Source organism: Zosterops lateralis, assembly GCF_965231275.1.
Source record: "Zosterops lateralis genome assembly, chromosome: 1".
Classification (NCBI taxonomy): Eukaryota; Metazoa; Chordata; class Aves; order Passeriformes; family Zosteropidae; genus Zosterops; species Zosterops lateralis.
In genome coordinates this window covers 92,309,548-92,327,637 of record NC_139762.1, presented here as the reverse complement: position 1 = coordinate 92,327,637, position 18,090 = coordinate 92,309,548, and the positions used below count along the sequence as shown (strand labels likewise).

The window sequence follows — 18,090 nt, the reverse complement described above, 5'->3', positions numbered from 1 at the left end:
GCCTCAGGTAGTCTGATACCCCTCCTTGGTGTTATTCCAGTCTCACTTCCTCCTGACATCCAGTGTAAATACACAATGCAACTGGACAAGCACAGTGAAAGGTCAATCCTTTAAAAATCATACCATTGGTATTCCTACCACTGCTGGGTTTTTGAAACATGCAGTTGGTTGGACTGTGCAATTCTGTCCATACTTCAGCTGAGACAGCCCTTTTACTTACAAATTGCTGATGACCATTTAAAATACATAAATGTATGGCTGTGTGTGTCTTATCTGGACAAATCCAAATTTAGTAAATTGGATCAGCCATTCCACACAGTATTAAATAAAACATGCAGTAATTTTCCTAGTAAGTTACTGCCATTAAACTTTGCATTTTTCCAAGGCACAGTACAGAAAAGAACACCTGCAATGGCAGATCAGTCTACCACATGAAAATTTTAACCTTCTAATGACACAGTGGGACATGTTTTGCTCCTTCTATGTGTCAAGTGACATAAGGCAGCACAAGAAGCAAAACAAGGACATTCAGATATCCCTAGTTCTTCATCTGTCCCAATGAATACTGGTCCCCTCCACAAATGAGACACAATGTTGTAAAATATAACATAGGAATATGATTTTATTCTGTTAATCTGTGTATGTATTGGTACAGCTGTTCTGAGAAAGCTGCTGAAGAAAATTTTTCCATAACTCTCAGTCTCCCAGCTGCTCCCATTGTGTCCTTTAAGAGAGGATCTCTCACAATTTTTTCCATGGCATCAGCAAATTGGGTTGGCAGCGGCTCACACAAAAATCCTGTAACATTATGTGAGATTGATTCTAAAGGACCACCTGAATTAACTGCTATAACTGGACATCTCATATACATTGCCTCCAAAGGGACAATGCCAAAATGTTCATTGCTTGGAGTATAAAGCACACATACAGAGTTACTAAAAAGAGAGATTTTCTGTTCATCTGAGAATGATCTCAGAAAAGTCACATGGTCATTAACACCGAGTTTGGCTGCGAGTCTCCTCAGCTCTTCATAGTGCTCCACGTTCTCCAGAACTCGCTTATCATAACCACCTGCCATAACCAGGTGAACCTCATCCCACTCATGAGAATCAAGTCTCCCTCGAAGTTCATGCAAAGCTTCGAGAGCCAATGCTAGATTCTTTTTTCTCTCATACCTATTAATGGAAAGAAACAAGAACTTTTTCTTTTTCGGTATCAGATCAGCTATGTCTGCAGGAACAATTTCTTCAAAGCTACTGATGTTGAGTGATGGGTAGAGGACATCTGGGTTTATGTGAGATAGGGACTTAAATGTGTCTTTGAAGACGCTGGCAGTGAACTTGCTGTTCACAACGATGCAGTCTGCCATGCCAGTCGTGTACTCCTCCAGCCAGTCGAGTGGCAATCTGTAGAGGCGCTTCAGGAAAGATTCCCTCTTGGTCAGAAGTTGATCAGGAAAGTGACAGTAAAACAAAACCTTCTTACGGGTTCTGGCCAGTCTAAGTACAGGAATGCAGGCAGACACCTAGTGCAACAGGAGAGATGGGACAAGAGGAGAGGTTAATTATTTGTGTCAGTGCCACCAGTGTGCAGATGTGATCTCAAACCCATGCTCTGAGAGCCATTGCTTTGCAAGCCAAGTGCCTTCTCCCTCTCCCCCACACAAGCATATCAAGTTGCACTCCCTCATCCTCTTGTGGCCCTTTAATTTCTCCCTGATGCCCACCAAGGTCCCACCAAGCTCCAGGACTTCTCCAAGCACCTCCTTCTGTCACTACCAGAAGTGCTGGGAGCAGAGTCCAAGCAGCAGTGGCATCCTCTCTCTCCAGCTGCCCCAGAATGTAAGTGGTAAATTGCAAAATCTGGAATATGTCAAGATTATCTAAAGTCAGGATGTTTTTTGATGTAAGATCTTTGTGTACTTTCAATTCTAATCAGCAAGAAAGAAGACCTAATTAGTGGAACTGGCAGCAGCTCGCATCCCTTAGGCAACAACATCCCAGAACTAACAAGCCTTAAGGATGTAGTAAATCAAAATGTTGATTTGTCTATGTATACATTGCTAACTTGGCAAAATACTCAAGGTCCGTGTATCCTATAGCTAAAGTATGTTCATTGTAATACTAAAAAACCACATTTACAGCTCAGAAAGACCTCTGCTCAGGGGAAGATCATTTCCTTAAGCAAGTGTAGAAGTTAACTGGGGTTAGGTAACTTGTATGGACCCACAATCAATTAGGTTGGAAAAGAGACCATCAAGTCCAAACAATGACCCAACACCACTGTGTCAACTAGACCATGGCTTGAAGGGCCACACCCAGTCTTTCCCTAAATATATCCAGGGACAATGACTCCATCATCTCCTTAGGCAGTCCATTTCAATGTATGATCACCCTCTTTGAAGAAATTCTTCCTAACGTCCAAGCTAAGTCTTCTCTGGTACATCCTAAGACTATGTTCTCTCATCCCATCATTAGCTGTCAGAGAGAGACCAACCCCCACCACCTAGAACATCCTTTCAGGCAGTTGTAGAGGGTGATAAGGTCCCCCTCAGCCTCCTTTTCTCCCAGCTAAACATCCCAACTCCCTCAGCCACCTCCTCATAAGAGTTTTGTGTTCCAGATCCTCCCCCAGCTTCACTTCCCTTGAAATTATTAACTAATCATAACATTATGAGGGACCACGCTTGGGAAGTTACTAACTCTGAATTCCTGTGTATAAAAGATGGCACAGAAAGCCTGATGGGGTATCCTTGATTGGTGGAACACCATTGGAGCAGCCAGGCTTGCACAGCACTGAAATGAACAACTGATGTCTCTCTCGAGTGTGTCATTGTTGGCTTGCCGCACACCACATAATGAATTCGATTTTGTGCAGATTTGGTACTCTGGGTTTCTGTAGCATCACTCTTATGAGAGGAACTGGGCCAGTTTAGTCTAGAAAAGAGAAGACTAGGAGGGGATCTTATTCATTCATATAAATATCTCAGAGGTGTCAAGAGCATGCTGCCAGACTCGTTTTAGTGGTGCCCAGTGACAGGACACCAGGGCGTAGTGGCCATGAACTAAAACACGAGAACTTCCACATCCACGTGAAGAACTTCTTTATACTGAAAGCGGCAGAGCACTGGAAAATGCTGCCCAGGGATGTCGTGGAGTCTCCCTCTCTGGAGACATTCCGAACCCACCAGGACGCGTTCCTGCATCACTTGCTGTAGGTGACCCTGCTTAGGCAGGGGCTTTGGAGTAGATGATCACTAGAGGCCTCCTAACAATTCCGTGAAGAGCAGCCCACCGGCAGGCCGGCAGCGGTGCTCCCATCCCTATCCCTGTGCCCAGGCCCCGTGGGTCCCCGCACCTGGTCGCACACGAAGGCGTCGAAGGTCTCTCCGCTGAGCAGGATCAGGTAGAGGGCCAGGAAGGCCATGCGGAGGGCGGCGCACAGGGCGTGCCCGCGCCCGCACAGGCTGCGCGGGATCCAGCCGCCCGCGCGCCGCACCGCCAGCCCGCGCGTCTCGGCGAAGCAGCGCCCGGGGTCGTAGTGCGCCGTCCAGATCTGCACCCGGCAGCCCCGCGCCCGCAGCGCCAGCGCCGCGTCCACCACCAGCCGCTCCGCGCCGCCCAGGCCCAGGTCCGGGTGCAGGAACAGCACGGACGGGCCCGCTCCTCCCGCCTCCTCCGCCTCTTCCATGGCCGCGGCCCCGGCGTGGCATGCGCAGCCCAGCCGCCGCCGTGGGACACGTCAGCCTTCCCTGCCGTCCTCCCGGGCCCTGGCGCCCGCCCCGCCCGCCGGCGGCCCCGCCGCTGCCCGCCGCGCCGCTCCCCGCCGCTCCCCGCCGCCCCCCGCCGGCCCGGCCGCTGCGCCAGGAGCGGGAGCCGCCGGGGCCTCACGGGGGGCGGCGGCCCCGGAAAGCGGCCGCCGAGCGGGGGGCGCCGGGATGAGGGGCCGCTGCCGCTCAGGCATTATCCGGGGAAGCCCGCGGCCCGGGATGCGGGGCGGAGCCTGATGCGGGCGGGGACGTGGCCGGAGCCGCTGTAGCGGAGCGTGTGTGAGACCGCGCCGAGCCGAGCCGAGCCCGAGCCAGCGCCGCCGCCATGGTGAGGGGCTGCCCCGGGCGGGGGGCGGCTGAGGCGCCCCTGCCCCGCCGGCACCGCCCGCCGCCCCTCACCCGCTCCCGCTTCTCTTCTCTCTCCGCAGCCCGGGCCCAACCCCAGCGCCACCAGCGTCGGCTCCTCCGGGCGCTCCCCCAGCAAGGCTGTGGCTCCCCGCGCCGCGGGATCCACCGTCCGGCAGAGGTGGGTGCCCGCGTTGGGCGGTGCCTGGTGCCCCCCTGGCCCGGCCGCCGGCGCTGGGCCCTCCGCTGACGTGGCGGCACCGGCTGGGCCGGCCCGCGGAAGGGTCTGCAGCACCAGTGCCCTGAGGAGGGGCTGAGGGAGCTGGGGGTGCTTAGCCTGGAGAAAAGAGCCTCAGGAGTGACCTTACCATGCTCTGCAACCACATGAAAGTAGGGTGTAGCCAGGTGGAGGGTCTGTGTCTTCTCCCTACAGGAGAGCAGAAGTCTTCAGCTGTGCCAGGGGGTGTTTAGCTTGGCCATCAGGAGGAAGGGGAAATTAGATACTGGAATGGGGTGCCCAGGGAAGTGGTTGTGTCCCTTAGGTATTTAAGGAAAGACTGGATATGGCACTTAGTGCTATGGTCTAGTTGACATGGTGGTGTTGGGTTGGACTTGATGATCTTAGGGGTCTTTCCCAACCTAATTGATTCTGTGAAGTGTATTGTTTCTGCAGAGTCTCCTGGGCTGCTTGGTCCTAGAGAAGCTGGTGGAATACTAACGTGTTGTTTGGTCTTTGTTTGCTTCTGTCATCCCTTAAAGGAAAAATGCCAGCTGTGGGACAAGGAGTGCAGGCCGTGCCACGTCCACAGGGACTGGTGGGATGTGGCGGTTCTACACTGAGGACTCTCCAGGGCTCAAAGTGTGAGTTGGGCTAATGGGTGGTGGCAGGCTCGAGGGCCGTAGAGTTCCCCTGTTTACCTTGTCTTGCAGTCTTTGAATTAATAATAATCTGTCAGTGTTCTGGTGGGCATGGGAAAACTTGCTGAGTTGATGGTTGGGATGACATGTTTAATCTGTAACCCTGGAGAAGTAGTTTCTGAAGTTACAGTGGTTTAAAAAAGGTAGGTACAAGTTGTAGTTTGTAATTGCCAAAGCTTGTCATAAGTGGCCTTTGAAGGCTGTTGACAATCACTTGGAAGTTGAGAAAGATCTCATCTCAATAAATTTAAGCATCTTGTGTGCATGCTTTTGTTCTCTTTTAAATAAAAAAATTAGGTGTTGTCTTATAATAGCTATGTTATGATCCTGTGCACCTGTTGAAAAACAAGATAACTGATACACCATATGCTTGCATCATGGTTTTTTATTAAAAAGCCACAAATAAATTACTTTAGCTGAACTTGCCCAGCAAATAGCATGCCAATACCTTGCATATCTCCATTTTCACAAAGTGAATATTCTAAGATTATGGTCAAATACCTAGTAGTGTCCCATAAACTATAAAGAGAGCCTAAGTTTTTACTGTTTTGACCAGTTTAAGTCATTCAGATGACTTTCCAAACAAACTTTGCAGCCTAATACTTGGGTAACAAAGGTGGAAGATGTATTTGAGCTGATGAGTGCGTGTTAAGTTATATCCTGAGTGGAAATTTGTGCTTATTGTAGAATTACAGTTCATGAGCTCTTATTCTTGCTGCCTTGAAAAGTCTTGAGATGCTCAGGGCTGACCCTGTTGCTTGGGGTTTTTTGGTTTTGTTGTTGTTGTTTTTTGTTTGTTTTTTTTTTTCCCCCTCAAATCTATTATTTTATATTTGAGGTCTTCAGGAGGGCTGCTGCTACCTGCACGAATAGAACATTTGGGGAAGGGCTGGTGATAGGCTACTTAGTGATAGTTCCATGAGTAATCCTTCCTGTGAAATTGTCTTTTCTGTTGTCATTTTCATGTGTACCTGAAACTTTAAAAACCAAAATGTATCCAGCAAACCACCAAAGCAGTGCTGTTCTGCCTTGCTTACTTCATTCTGAGTCCAGAAAGGAGACAAGGCAAAGAAAAGACAATGAGCAGCAATAGTGTTCTAGAGCAGATCTATGCAGATAGGCAGGGCAACTGTTTTCTATGTTGTTTGGTCTACTAAAGTTCAATTTAAAAAATAATCACACCTAACAGAAAAAACTCAGAAGGGCATTATGATTTTTTGTAATAGCCTTGTGATGCAAGCTTTAACAATTTTGCTAAGTTTTCTTGTGAATCCTTTGATGTCACTTTTGGTGCTGAATGGCCATGCAGTTGTTCTCATCTTCAGTGCAAGCAGATCAGTAAACAGATTTTCCCATCTATTTATGTTGTGACACAGTGGTTCCAGATTTTAGGGTTTTGGAGCACTGGGAGTAGGATTTTTGGAAGCTGCTTAGGGTAACTGTACTGTCAGGCTTTTAATGAAAGGATCAAATCTATAAAAGTGAGTTAGTTTTGCAAATCACCCCACACTAGATGTAACATTTTCTGAGCCATGGCTTGATAGCAACTTTCTTGCTTACAGCTTTCTAGGTATTTTTCTTCCATTTTTTTTCCATAGCAACCAGTTGTTATTATCTCTGTCCTGTTTAGTAGGCTTTAAAGTGAGAATGGATTATCAAGGGTTTGTGATTACCTCAGTGAAGTGCTTCAGCTGAAGTTGTTTTTAGAAATGGTTGTGATCACTACTGCATAAAGCAATGGGAAAGCTTATCCTAGTAGTGATGGTGGAAGGGCTTTTTTTGGTGTTTTTTTCATAGTGTTTAAAATGCAAGCTCTTAGAATTACTGTGAAAAAAATATATAAAACCACCTGAGAACAGGTTAATTCATACTAGCTACAATGAGGGGAACTTCACTCTAGATAAAAAGTTTTTTATATTTTTTATTGTACAGAGTTAGATTGATGCTTTGGGTAATTGGTATCTGTATTCAACATCCAAAATAATAAATATGTTGAATAGGCACATTGGTTCCCCTCAGGAAAGATCCTCTATTTGCATTACAAGATGCTTCAAGATGTGTATGCCTTTAAGAACAACTATTAGCAAAAGGGAGTTGTGGGGGATTTGGCTGAGAGGGGATATGATATTTTTCTCTTTAAAGCTTGGAGATTATGTGCTTTAAAAAGAAAACTAAACCAAAAATTTTTTGTCTTTTTGTGTCACTTGGTACCTGCGGTTCCTGTGTCTTGTCTTGGTCTTTCCTGCTTAAAGAGTTATGGGCAGCTTTCCAGTGGATATAAAGTCTAATTGAGTTTGTTGTAAAATATGCAGCCTTAGGAAAGACATTCTGAGAATGCACAGTACCAAATCTTTAGAGGTGTCTGAATCCATTTATTTATTTGTGGTGGGCTGAGAAGATGCAGGTGTGTGGAGGAGAATTGCAGGGTTTCTAGAGGTTTTCTTTGGGACTAGAGGAAATGAGATATATGTGTCAGTATTGGAGAGCTGATGATTCTCTAGGGGTTCAGTGTCATCTGCGTGTCTTAAAAACACTGAACACACCATCAGTCCCCAGTGTTTATTTTCATGTAGTTCTGTTCTGATTAGTGGTGCTGCTTTTTTCCTGTGTGCCTTTGGCAGAGCAGGTTACCTATTCCTACTGCTAAAGGCTCAAATGAATTAAATAGTTATTCAGATACAGTGTAAAGACTATAAACTATGATTTCTATTATGTAGGATATAAACTTACATGTATACATATATATAAACAAATAAAAAGTATAAAATAATTATATTTATTTATATGTATAAAGTGCTGGCATTTCAGAATTACATTCTGTTGCTTAGTGAAATATATTCCTTGAAGGCCTTTGTGTAGTCACCATATATGTGGGCTTTGTTTATTTTGTTATTGGTTTATTTGCCAAATGGTTTATGTCTGTGTTCAGGATTCTTCGTACCCAAATAATTCTTGGGTAAGATAGATAATAATTGAGTCTTAAAACTCAATGTAAGATCACAGTTTTGATAATTTCAAGTATGTAGATGGTGAGTTCATAGGAAAATATGACAGTAAACTCTTTGAATCCTTTTTCAGATTCCTTTTTTTTTTACTTTGTATTCAAGTAGCATTTGCATGCTTATAAACAGTACCCTGGAGGGTAACACAGGCTGGATAGCAGATTTCCCAATAGCATGTTGAAAATCAGAAATGAGATTGTATTAAGTGAGTGGTATGAAGGAGTGTTGAGTGTGTGTATTCATGTAATTGCTCCGTCTCAGAACAGCGTGAAACAGCTGATTGAAGCTATCAGTGTGCACCCTAAGATTAACTTGTTTTTTAAAAACATTACTATGCAATTTCTAAAGAATATATAAAAGTAAGAAGGAAAAAAAATAATTTATTCATTTTAGGTAAAGGTTTAATGTTGTGGCTTTGCCACTTTGTGTATGTTTTTCAAGAAAGCAGAAGTCCCTGTCTCACCCACTGTTGCCATTGTTTTCAAATGAAATAAAACCTCTAAAATAAAACAGCTAATGAGTATTTTTTGCCAAAATTTTAGTAGCCGCTAGAGGACTCTATTGGTATTTTTATCAGATTGCATCTTTGCTCAGGTGGCTATCTGAGTTGTAAACACAGAGGATACTCTTCTAGAGACACTGGAAACAGTAATGCATAATAATGAACCATTAATGGCTTTTTAACAAGTGGGGGTTTTGCTACTCTGTTGTGTTTTTTTATGTAACATTTAGGGTGTATAGAACTGTCTTTAAAAACAGTGGCAGCAGCAGTTTTTGATAGAGATGGCTATCTCATTTCTATGTGCCTTAAGATATTTCTGTGGGAAGGGAAGAAAAGTTTTCTTGTAAAATTTCATATGAACTGATGAGCTCACTTGGCTGATAATGACTGGCCTTTGGGCAAGACAGACTTCTTTTTTTATGTTAATGCATTTTCTCTTTATTTTTAGTGGACCTGTTCCTGTTTTGGTCATGAGTCTTCTTTTTATTGCTTCTGTGTTTATGCTGCACATCTGGGGTAAATACACTCGTTCCTAGACTCAGCTGCCAGCTTAAAGCATACATCTTGGACCAAAACTATGGTGGATCCTGGTTGTTCTTGGAGAGAGACTGGGGAAGCTTCCTATCACCTGTTGAAGCCCTGTCAACTTTGGCTGTAATACCGAATTTATTTCTCAATTTGCTACTTGGGCAGCTTTAAAGCCTGTCATGGGTCATTTTGTATTTGTATCTGTACACTTAGAATACAGGTGCTGCAATAAAAGTTGTATATGGAAATAGAAACAGTCTTAAATGTATTTTTTCCTCTTCCAGTGTACCACCGCTAATACATTTTACTAGTGATTTTCATAAACATTTATGAGTAAATGCTCTTTGATGGTTCAAACCAGATTCTTCCAAGCTATATGTTGTTATATAATTTTATGCTAGAAGATCTCTTTTGGTGGATGAAAGGGACAAAATCATGTTCACGAACATGAGAAGATAACCAGTGTCCTCATTGAAATAAAACTGAGGTACTAGTGTTGAGATGGTCATGTTCTTCTTTTAACTTCAGAAAAATAGCTGGATTTATTTTATTTCCTAAATGCAAGTTAAACTTTACTCAGTGCTCGTTATACATAAAAGTTATATAACTGTGTTTTTTTTTTTTCTCAAACTGCACTTGAGGAACAACATGAACTGGTACCTAACTGATTTTAAAAATAATAATTGCATGGCTGTCAAAGACATTTTTCACCCTTGGACATGTGGTGTGGTTCTTGGAGCTTTCCTGTGCAGGAGTTGGACTTCAGCGATCCCTGCAGCTCCCTTCCAACTTAGGATATTCTGTGATTAGATGACTGCAGGTCTACACTCTTTCAGGGAGAATTAAATGGAATGGGAGGACTGGAAAAGCAATGACTGCATTTCAAATAACAGGACATGCAGATAGGCTGAGATACAGCAACATGTTGCTTCAGATAATCACTCCAGTTTACTTCTGGATGTTCAGTATTTTCCTTTTAAACAGTCACAAAGCTCTTCCTTCTCTTTTTAAGGATATCTACGTATTTGTGCATTAGCATTTCTCACTGCTAATATGGTCTTGAAATTGGCTAGAATTATTTTAGCCTGCTGTTCATGTTGAGTCCTGGTTGAATATCAGCTTGTCATGGGAAAACAATATTCTTAGTTATGCAGCCTTGACAGAAGTTCTGACTGCATGTTGTAAAAGCAGCCTCTCTTACCACCTTCCTTGAAGAAGTTCTTAAATTAGCATTACTTCTGAAAAGGCCAAACTGTTCAGAACAAAACCAAGAATGAGGAATGTGGTCTCAGGGCTGTAGGAGGTAATTATTTTGAGCTAATTTGGTGCTGTTTGGTGCTAATGCCATAGTACCTAATGTAAATGTGGAGGGAAAGGTAGAAGACTTGGAGCAGAAACTGAAAATTATCTTAGAAAATATAATAGTAGGAAGGTGTTTTCAGAGGTTTGGAAGTTGAGAAAGGGAATTTTGGAGACTCAAAGGCGTGGTGTAGCAGAACACTATATTGGTGGAAACTGATACAAATAAATCATGTATCAAAGGGAAAAGGATCCATAAATAATTTACCTCTATGCATATGGAAAGGAAGTTAAAACACAAGGGAAAATAAAGTAGGAGGAGTAGCTCACCACTTCAAAAGGTGGAGATAAGGATCTCTCACTTAAATGCTTTGCTTAGCAAGAAAAATTCCGTACAGTCAGCAATTTCATTTTAAGGCAAGAAAATGTAAAGAGAAGACCAAATGCAGGTCAGTTGTTCTGCTGACCATGTGAACAGACTGCTGAGCTATTTTGTGGTGCTCAAAGGAAAAGGAGTGGAATGCTCTAAAATAATGTAAGGGTAAGGAATAAGGAATAACAGTAATATCAAAATAGGTAACCTCTTTTTTATTATGTTTTCTTATACACTGACTGTTTTCTAATACAACAACAAACAATTTTCTTGCAAACACTTCCAGTCCTTAAAAGCTGTTTTCCCACATCAAATAATTCCATTTAAAACCTTCCATATTTTGGCTTTTTTGGTGTTCTGCCACTTCTAAAGACCAGAATTGATTATGGTCTTGGAAAAGTGATAGGGGGAAGGCTTATTGCTGTACAGCCTTTTGATAATTTTTAATACATTTAGATACATTTTAATACATGTAGTTCAACTGAGTATAAAAATGTTGACTATTTTGACAGTGCTGTCCTTGCTTAAATATATTGTTTTCTAGAGTGGCCTGTATCTTGGATTTTTAAATACACTGTCAAACGAGCCTAATGTCTCTTTTTTTTTGCACAAATTACTTCCCACCCTTTCTTAGTTTTGTATTTTGTGTCAGCTTATCTCTGATGATACTTAAGTTGGATTCAGCTAGCTGGAGCATCGCTAGTTTTATTTTCGTTGTACTTCATTAAAACTCAGATTTCTCTGTTGTATGTTTCCAAGCCGTGATTATTTATATTATTAGCATGAATGTGTTGGATATTCATGCTTATTTTCTTGGTGTTTCATGTACGTGAGTTGTAGTGGAGTCTTGCAACTGATGTTTATCAAACTTCAGCTCCAGAGAGGTACAGATAAAGAAATGCAGGTTGCAAAGACTTACTGGAATTTTGGCTACTGGCGAATGTGAAATTCTTTTTGGCCTAGGTGAATAAATTATAGCCGTACTGATAAACAGTAGCTAATCTGTGATACAGAAAACTTAGTCTTTCAGTAATATCTAGAAAAGAAGACGGGACAGTCATTTGAACAGAGTAGGAATTAGAAAGACTTTGGATTTTTATGCCTACCAGTATGTGATTGAAGTACAAGCTTGACTGAGCTGACTGTTGAAAATATCTTTACTTAAGTGTTGCAGAAGGCTCGTAAGTCCTCAAAGATCTTTACTTTGCCTCCTTAACAATAAAGATTCAAGATATCTGAAAGAACCTGTATTTCCGTAGAAGAGATGCTAAAGTACTAGAACTTTTATCCTTGACTTAAAGTATTTGCAACCTCAGACTCCATTATCCCTCAACTGAGGAAGGGGTTTTATAAGGAGATAGTTCTTTTGCACATGAGTTCATCTGTCTTTTAAGGTTTTCTTCCAGCCCCCTCCCCAAGCAATAAATCTGAGTATGTGAGCAGGTTTAGTCTAATTTAACAGTGACTTAGAAGCTGAAAGACAGTGTTCTTGAGGGCTGGATGGAATAGGTAACTTGATAGAAGAGGGAGCTCAGAGCTCCTGCTGTGCAAAAGCCTTGCACTTTTAACTTGTTACCCAGGAAGAAAAGGGGGAGAGAGACCTCTTTAATGCCTTTATGATAGGAAAACTTTAACCTTTGCTCTTGCACTTATTTGCACACTGAAGTCGATCACCCACGAGCTATTGATCTGTAGGTATATGGGCTTCATTAGTTACGGTGTTTCAGAATTGCCTTTTACCTTTGTCATCTGTTTAGAAGTCAACTCTACTGCACAACACACACACCTGTGCACACACATGCTCTTTCCAGTGGTATTTGGTTTTGGTTTTTGCTGGAGAGAGAGATGACTTCAAAATCTTACTTTTTAATACTTCCTGCTTTGGTAATAAGACTGCATTGACATCTTCCTATTAGCTGTTTACATAAATTTCATAGAAGTTTCATAGAAGACTTTTCTAAACTTGGCATTGGTAATAATATACTAAGGATAGTAATGATTCTCAGCTTAAGATCTCTGGGGCGGGGGGGGGGGGGTGCTCTGCCTTTTGGCTTTTTTTTTATTGAGGAGAAACTTGTATGATTTCAGAAGTTGCTGAAAGGAAAGACAGGCTAAGCAAGAGCAAGTGCAAAGTTACTGAGTATATCTCATCCCTGACATGTGTTGTTATCTTCTCTTCTTCCTTCTGTGCTCTAGTTATCTGTTTTTCTCTGGAGACCTCTGAAGATACTGAATTGTGCCATGTAGTAGGATAATGCTTTGATGCAGAGATATGCCAGGCAGTAGCAATAATGAACAGGACAGATTCATTTTACTTAAGTCAAAAATTCAAGTTCAGATGTGTATCACCACAAATTTAATACTGTTATCACACATGTGGCAACAAGTTGCAAGTAATTATATATTAATATCCTTATTTCTTATTTTGAAGGATTTTTCACATAGCTGCCTTTCAGAATAGTATCTGTGGCTTTTTGACCAAACCAAAATTGAGAAATTCTTTGAAGTTACACTACTATTTCATAAAATAGAACTAAGCAAAACTTTACATGCACTGCTTCCTCGAAAGAGCTGCTTGTCTTAAAAAGTGAAATTCCGGCTAGGTTAGTGTGATTTCTATTTTTTTTTTTTTTTTTTTAGTTCATGCATTTATCACTGAGTAAATAAACTCACCTGGTTTGCTTCTTAAATAGTATAGAGAGATAGAAAATACACTTACAAATACTGCAGAGGTTAAACATTATCTGAGTGAAATACTTCCAAAATCAGAAATAAATTTGTGGTTAATATGCTCTGGTTTCAGAGGGGCTGCATTCCCACCATTGCTTAATTATCAAGCACTATTCTGTGAGACCTTCCAGTTTATTAGCTACTGTCTTGGTTGTTTTTCTGGTAAGGTAATATGAAAAGAACCTAAAGCAATGTTGCCTTAAATTCCCAAGACTGGCTGGTAGGTAATATTACTCCAACTTACATAAAAGAGTCATGCAGTTGTTGTAATCAGTGAAGGAGAACATATGTGCTCCTCACCTCAGGGAGACATCTGTGAGGGAGAAAATGTAGCTGCATGATACAACTGCACAGAAATTTGTAAAGGACCAAACTATTGTAATTCAGTGTGAATCTGAACTTGATGCTGTTGTGGAGTTTGGTAGACTTTGCTTTCTAATTTTGTTCCGTTTTTGTTTCCATATTCCTTCTCTTACTTCAAAAAGTAATCTATGAATAAAATTAATTAAATATAATATTAAATATCTTTTAAAAATTAACACTCTTAACTTTCTTTAATCTCAAAGCAGTTTTTAAAAAATCTTAATGATTTTTTTTTGTTTGATTGAAACTACGATGAAAAGTAATTCCAATGCCAACATTTTCTGTGAAATAGAAATTCACATTGAAACCAGCTCTTATCACTAGATAGCCACAACAGTGTGAAATAGTATTGGAAATATGGGTATAGGTCATAGCAAAATGTACTTTGGTGAGAACTCGTGGATGTCTTTGATCCAGCTCCATGCTCAGAGCAGAGTAATTATCAAGGCTCGATCAGGTTGCTGAGGGGCTTCTGCAATTGCATTTTGAGAATCTCCAAAGACAAGGTTTCTCTGGGTAGCCATCTCTTTGCTTAACCACTCTCTGGTGAAGATATTGTTTGTTATATCCGATTAGAATTCCTTTGTTGGACCATGTGGTGATTGTCTCTTGTCCTTTTGCTGTGCATTGCTGGGAGGGCTCTAGCTCCATCTATTTTCTAACCTTAGCTGGAGACAGCAGCTTGTGTTTTACCCTCAGCCTCTCAAGCTAAACAAACCTGGTCGTCTCTGTCCCTGTGTGTCATGTGCACCAGCTTCCAACCATCTAAATATCCTTCTCTGAGTCTCTGGTTTGTTACTGTTTCTTTTGCACTGGGGTCAGGCAACTCAGTTTTCCAAATGAGTGTGTAATAAGGGAGTATCTTTACGAGTGCTTCGCTTGACGTGTCCATTGTGCATCCTGGACCACGTTTAGCCTTCATTGCTGTGAGCACCTGCTACTGGCTCATGTCCAGTGTGGCCACTGGGGCATTTTGTGCAGAGCTGATCTCTGGAGAGTCAGGCCATGTCTCACTGCATGGAGTTGCTCCATCCGTGATACAGGACGTAACATTTGTATGTCCTGAACTTCAGAAGGTTTTTTTTCCACACTGCTCATTTTTCCACACTGCTAAGGTCCCTGAGAGTGCAGGGCTCTTCTCCACCAGCTACCACTTTGTGAAATTTGGTGTCCTCAATAACTTGCTGAAGATGCAGATACCAAGACCAATTGCCTTCTTGCCAGCAGCATGACTGAGTTTGCATCACTGCAGGATTACTTTTAGCTTCTGTCCCTGTTTATGGCCATCCTCAAAAAACCTGATATGTCTGGGCTTGAGCGTAATCCTGGCACTGAGATGCTGGATTTCACATAAGGACAGGCTCTAGCCTCATGCATGGAGGATGCAAGTGAAAACTCAGACGTGCTTGAGAGTGCCTTCCCAAAATTCACTAGGCACTGTTCCCAGGCCTTCTGCTTATTCATTTCTCACTCACCACCTGTGCATTCAGATCTATCTGCTGGCTCATAAACTGATTTATATAAAGTTCTAACTTCTCAATAGCCTGCACCATTTCTGTTATGTGTAGATCTCACACAGACTTTACTAGAAGATGCCTACAGCATGCACTAGATGGCCAGAGCAACACATAGAAGTTAATTTCTGGTATGGTTTCAGTTGAAAAGTGCAGTTTTCTGAATTTCCTCTTAGCATTCTTGGTGAATCAAGAAGAAGGAAGAAAACTTTCAACTCACCCTGTATTCTTTCTCCCCTTGAACTGACTATTCACTGAAAGGAAAAGGGGCTCTAGGAATATAACTGTAACAATTCTTCTAGGCATTTCTTAGCCAATAAAAAAGGATTGTTAAAGTATTTTGCTAAAATGAGTTAAAACCACTGCGTACCTGTGTGATACCTGTGTGTCCAAATGGTCCATTTGGTGGACAGCTTCTCTTCTCCTTGTCTCCCCACAGATTTTTAGGTAACTTTACCAATGAGCCTGTTTTGTATCCCTCTTGTCTGTTCTCTGGCTTAAAGGCCTCTGGCAGGCTTGTTGTTTGTTGGGATGAGAGTCCTGGTTCTTCTTCTGGAGCATTTGTCTGTCCAGAGTCTCAAGACTGGATGGTTTTCACCTCATTCTCAGGTAGACAAGAGGCTAAAAGTGGTGAGGAAGAATCGTCTTCATATAATCCCAAGTAATTGCCAGTGCTGACCAGCCAGGTCCTGTGTAGTGGCTGAAGCATGGATGTTTGCCAGGGAGTTTAGGTACAGATGTTTGAATGTTTATAGCTGGCTTATCTTTGCCATATAGATGTCAAAGCTGAGTGGAAAAAACAATATCAATGTCTCAAAGCTCACTTTCCCTGCTCTTACAGGCAACACAGTGTTAAAGCATTTTACAGATTGATCAAACTGCTTCTTTTAAGATATATGGTCTTCCCATGTCTTGTCTGAGAAGGTTACATTGGGATATGTAGTTAGCTATCTCCCTGTATAAAAAGACACCTCTTGGCAGTGAAGTTGTAGGTGTAGTCATGCCAGATTTAGTAAAATCTGTAGCTGATTCACTTCACAGGCAATGTAAATATGCCTGTACTTTAGGAAGATGGTGTTGGTGGAAGTCAGTCTGTGCCTTACCCCTACAATGCATGAACATCAGGTAATGAAAAGAGATATCTTAAAAAGCCACCTAATCACCATGTTTTGTAGAAAAGTTCTGTGAGACAATTGTATTCGTGCTCCAGACCCTGTTCCTCCATAAAACAGTGGCTTTCAGATAATGCTGAAGTTGGCAACAATATTGCTACTGGTAATTCATGGATCAGATTACAGGGAACTTTGTCATAAAAACTGGCATACATTCCAAACACAGCATCCTATCTTACTCTAAGTGTCTTTGTGAAGTACCCAACTGTGAAAAACCTGCAAAGGCAGATCAACGTGGGAGAATGATGGCACTGTGGGTTCTGGCATTCCGGTATAAATCCATTGTGCTGTTGTAAACCAGCAAATGTATGGAGTCAAAGCTGTACTTTTGCATACAAAGTCCCATTTTTTCACTGCGCATTTAACACCATCAGGTCCCAGATTTGAAAATGTAATTGCAATGTCTAATTAGCACGCCCATGCTAAATATTTCCAGTACCTTCTGTGACAGAAGAGCTTTTATGCAGCGCTTCCCATCCTATATTTCCCTTCTTATCCTCACTTGATACTGCCGGGTAAAACCCCTGTGGCGCTAAGAACCACTGCTACTTACTAGCTATTACTAATAAGGTACACCACCATAATTCCATTATTGTCCCAGTTTTCTGCCTTCAAGCTTTGGCCAGACTAACCCCTCAAGTTCTTTTCTGTTCTTATAAGCGATCATAAAACTTGTGCTCACCTCCTGATAAGCTTCTGATACAGTAGCAGTTGCTACTTTGAAGGAGGACATCATTCATGTGTCAATGGTGAGGTGGTTTGGACTAGACCTTCTTTAAGGTTCCTTCCAATCCCAGCCATTCTGTAACTCTGTGATTCTCTGTAGCTCAAGTTTGGATGTAGTTCACTGAAGTACTGACTTGGTCTTGGTCTTGGTTGGTCTTGCACAGGCAGTTTCCTTCTGCTTGCTGAGAAAGGGAGTAATCGTAGGTCATGTTCTTTGTTGCTGTGTGTGAGATAAAGCTGTTGACATCAAAGCAATGCTGGTGCTTTGCTCCTGCTTTCATTTCCGCACTGCATCAGTGCCACTCCCAATTTCTTTGTGTATGTGCCCACCTTTCTTCCTTGCTAGAAAGCACTGCTTGGATTTCTGCCATGGGGGTCTAGCATCATCCTGCCTTTTCCAGGAAAAAAACAAAATTATATGAAAGCATTGGATTGGTCCCACCTTTTCACATCTGCTTCTAAAACTGACCTCTGTGCATTAGGGGGCGTATTCTTTTGTCACATTAATGAGGAAATAATAGTGTTTGTCTCAGGCCAGACTTGCTAAGTTGGCCTGAACCATGAATATATATATTTTCTGTGAGATGTATGCTGTCCTTGCATGGAAGCAGTGTAGAAATTAAGGAATTTAATATTTTTTTATAGCAATTCAGTGACACAGGTCAGGCAGGAATTCAGGATTTCTGGGGTCTTTAAGTTATAGATATTCCTCTCTGCTGTGCTTGGCACAAAAGTATAAAGTCTATCTGAGTTAGCCTGTGCATGAGCTGTGAGCATGAGGAAATACAGGAGGATAGTGGCACAATGTGTCAGTTTACAGCAGAGATTGGCTGTGTCCCCCTCTCACCC

General features: G+C 42.1%; 2 protein-coding genes across 2 annotated transcripts; one reads left to right on the top strand and one right to left on the bottom strand.

Annotated features, from left to right (window-relative positions):
* Window positions 1-594: 594 nt before the first annotated feature.
* ALG2 (ALG2 alpha-1,3/1,6-mannosyltransferase) lies at window positions 595-3,847 on the bottom strand. The gene is made up of 2 exons (XM_083870412.1): window positions 3,358-3,847; window positions 595-1,525 (listed from the first exon to the last, which is right to left on the bottom strand). Exons 1-2 carry the CDS (start codon window positions 3,688-3,690, stop codon window positions 623-625), a joined length of 1,236 nt encoding a protein of 411 aa, XP_083726538.1. The 5' UTR covers window positions 3,691-3,847; the 3' UTR covers window positions 595-622.
* Window positions 3,848-4,044: 197 nt separating this feature from the next.
* On the top strand, window positions 4,045-9,318 carry SEC61B (SEC61 translocon subunit beta). The gene is made up of 4 exons (XM_083862070.1): window positions 4,045-4,097; window positions 4,198-4,295; window positions 4,874-4,975; window positions 8,985-9,318. The coding sequence occupies exons 1-4, from the start codon at window positions 4,095-4,097 to the stop codon at window positions 9,070-9,072; spliced, it is 291 nt and encodes a 96-aa protein (XP_083718196.1). The 5' UTR covers window positions 4,045-4,094; the 3' UTR covers window positions 9,073-9,318.
* The last annotated feature ends 8,772 nt before the right edge of the window (window positions 9,319-18,090 follow it).

Excerpts from the sequence above, each read along its gene's own strand:
- SEC61B (XM_083862070.1), top strand. Across the intron at positions 4,296-4,873 it reads GGATCCACCGTCCGGCAGAG|GAAAAATGCCAGCTGTGGGA; the intron begins GTGGGTGCCCGC and ends CATCCCTTAAAG. Across the intron at positions 4,976-8,984 it reads GACTCTCCAGGGCTCAAAGT|TGGACCTGTTCCTGTTTTGG; the intron begins GTGAGTTGGGCT and ends CTTTATTTTTAG.
- ALG2 (XM_083870412.1), bottom strand. The coding sequence starts at position 3,690 with ATGGAAGAGGCGGAGGAGGCGGGAGGAGCGGGCCCGTCCGTGCTGTTC. Across the intron at positions 1,526-3,357 it reads ACGCCTTCGTGTGCGACCAG|GTGTCTGCCTGCATTCCTGT; the intron begins GTGCGGGGACCC and ends CTGTTGCACTAG.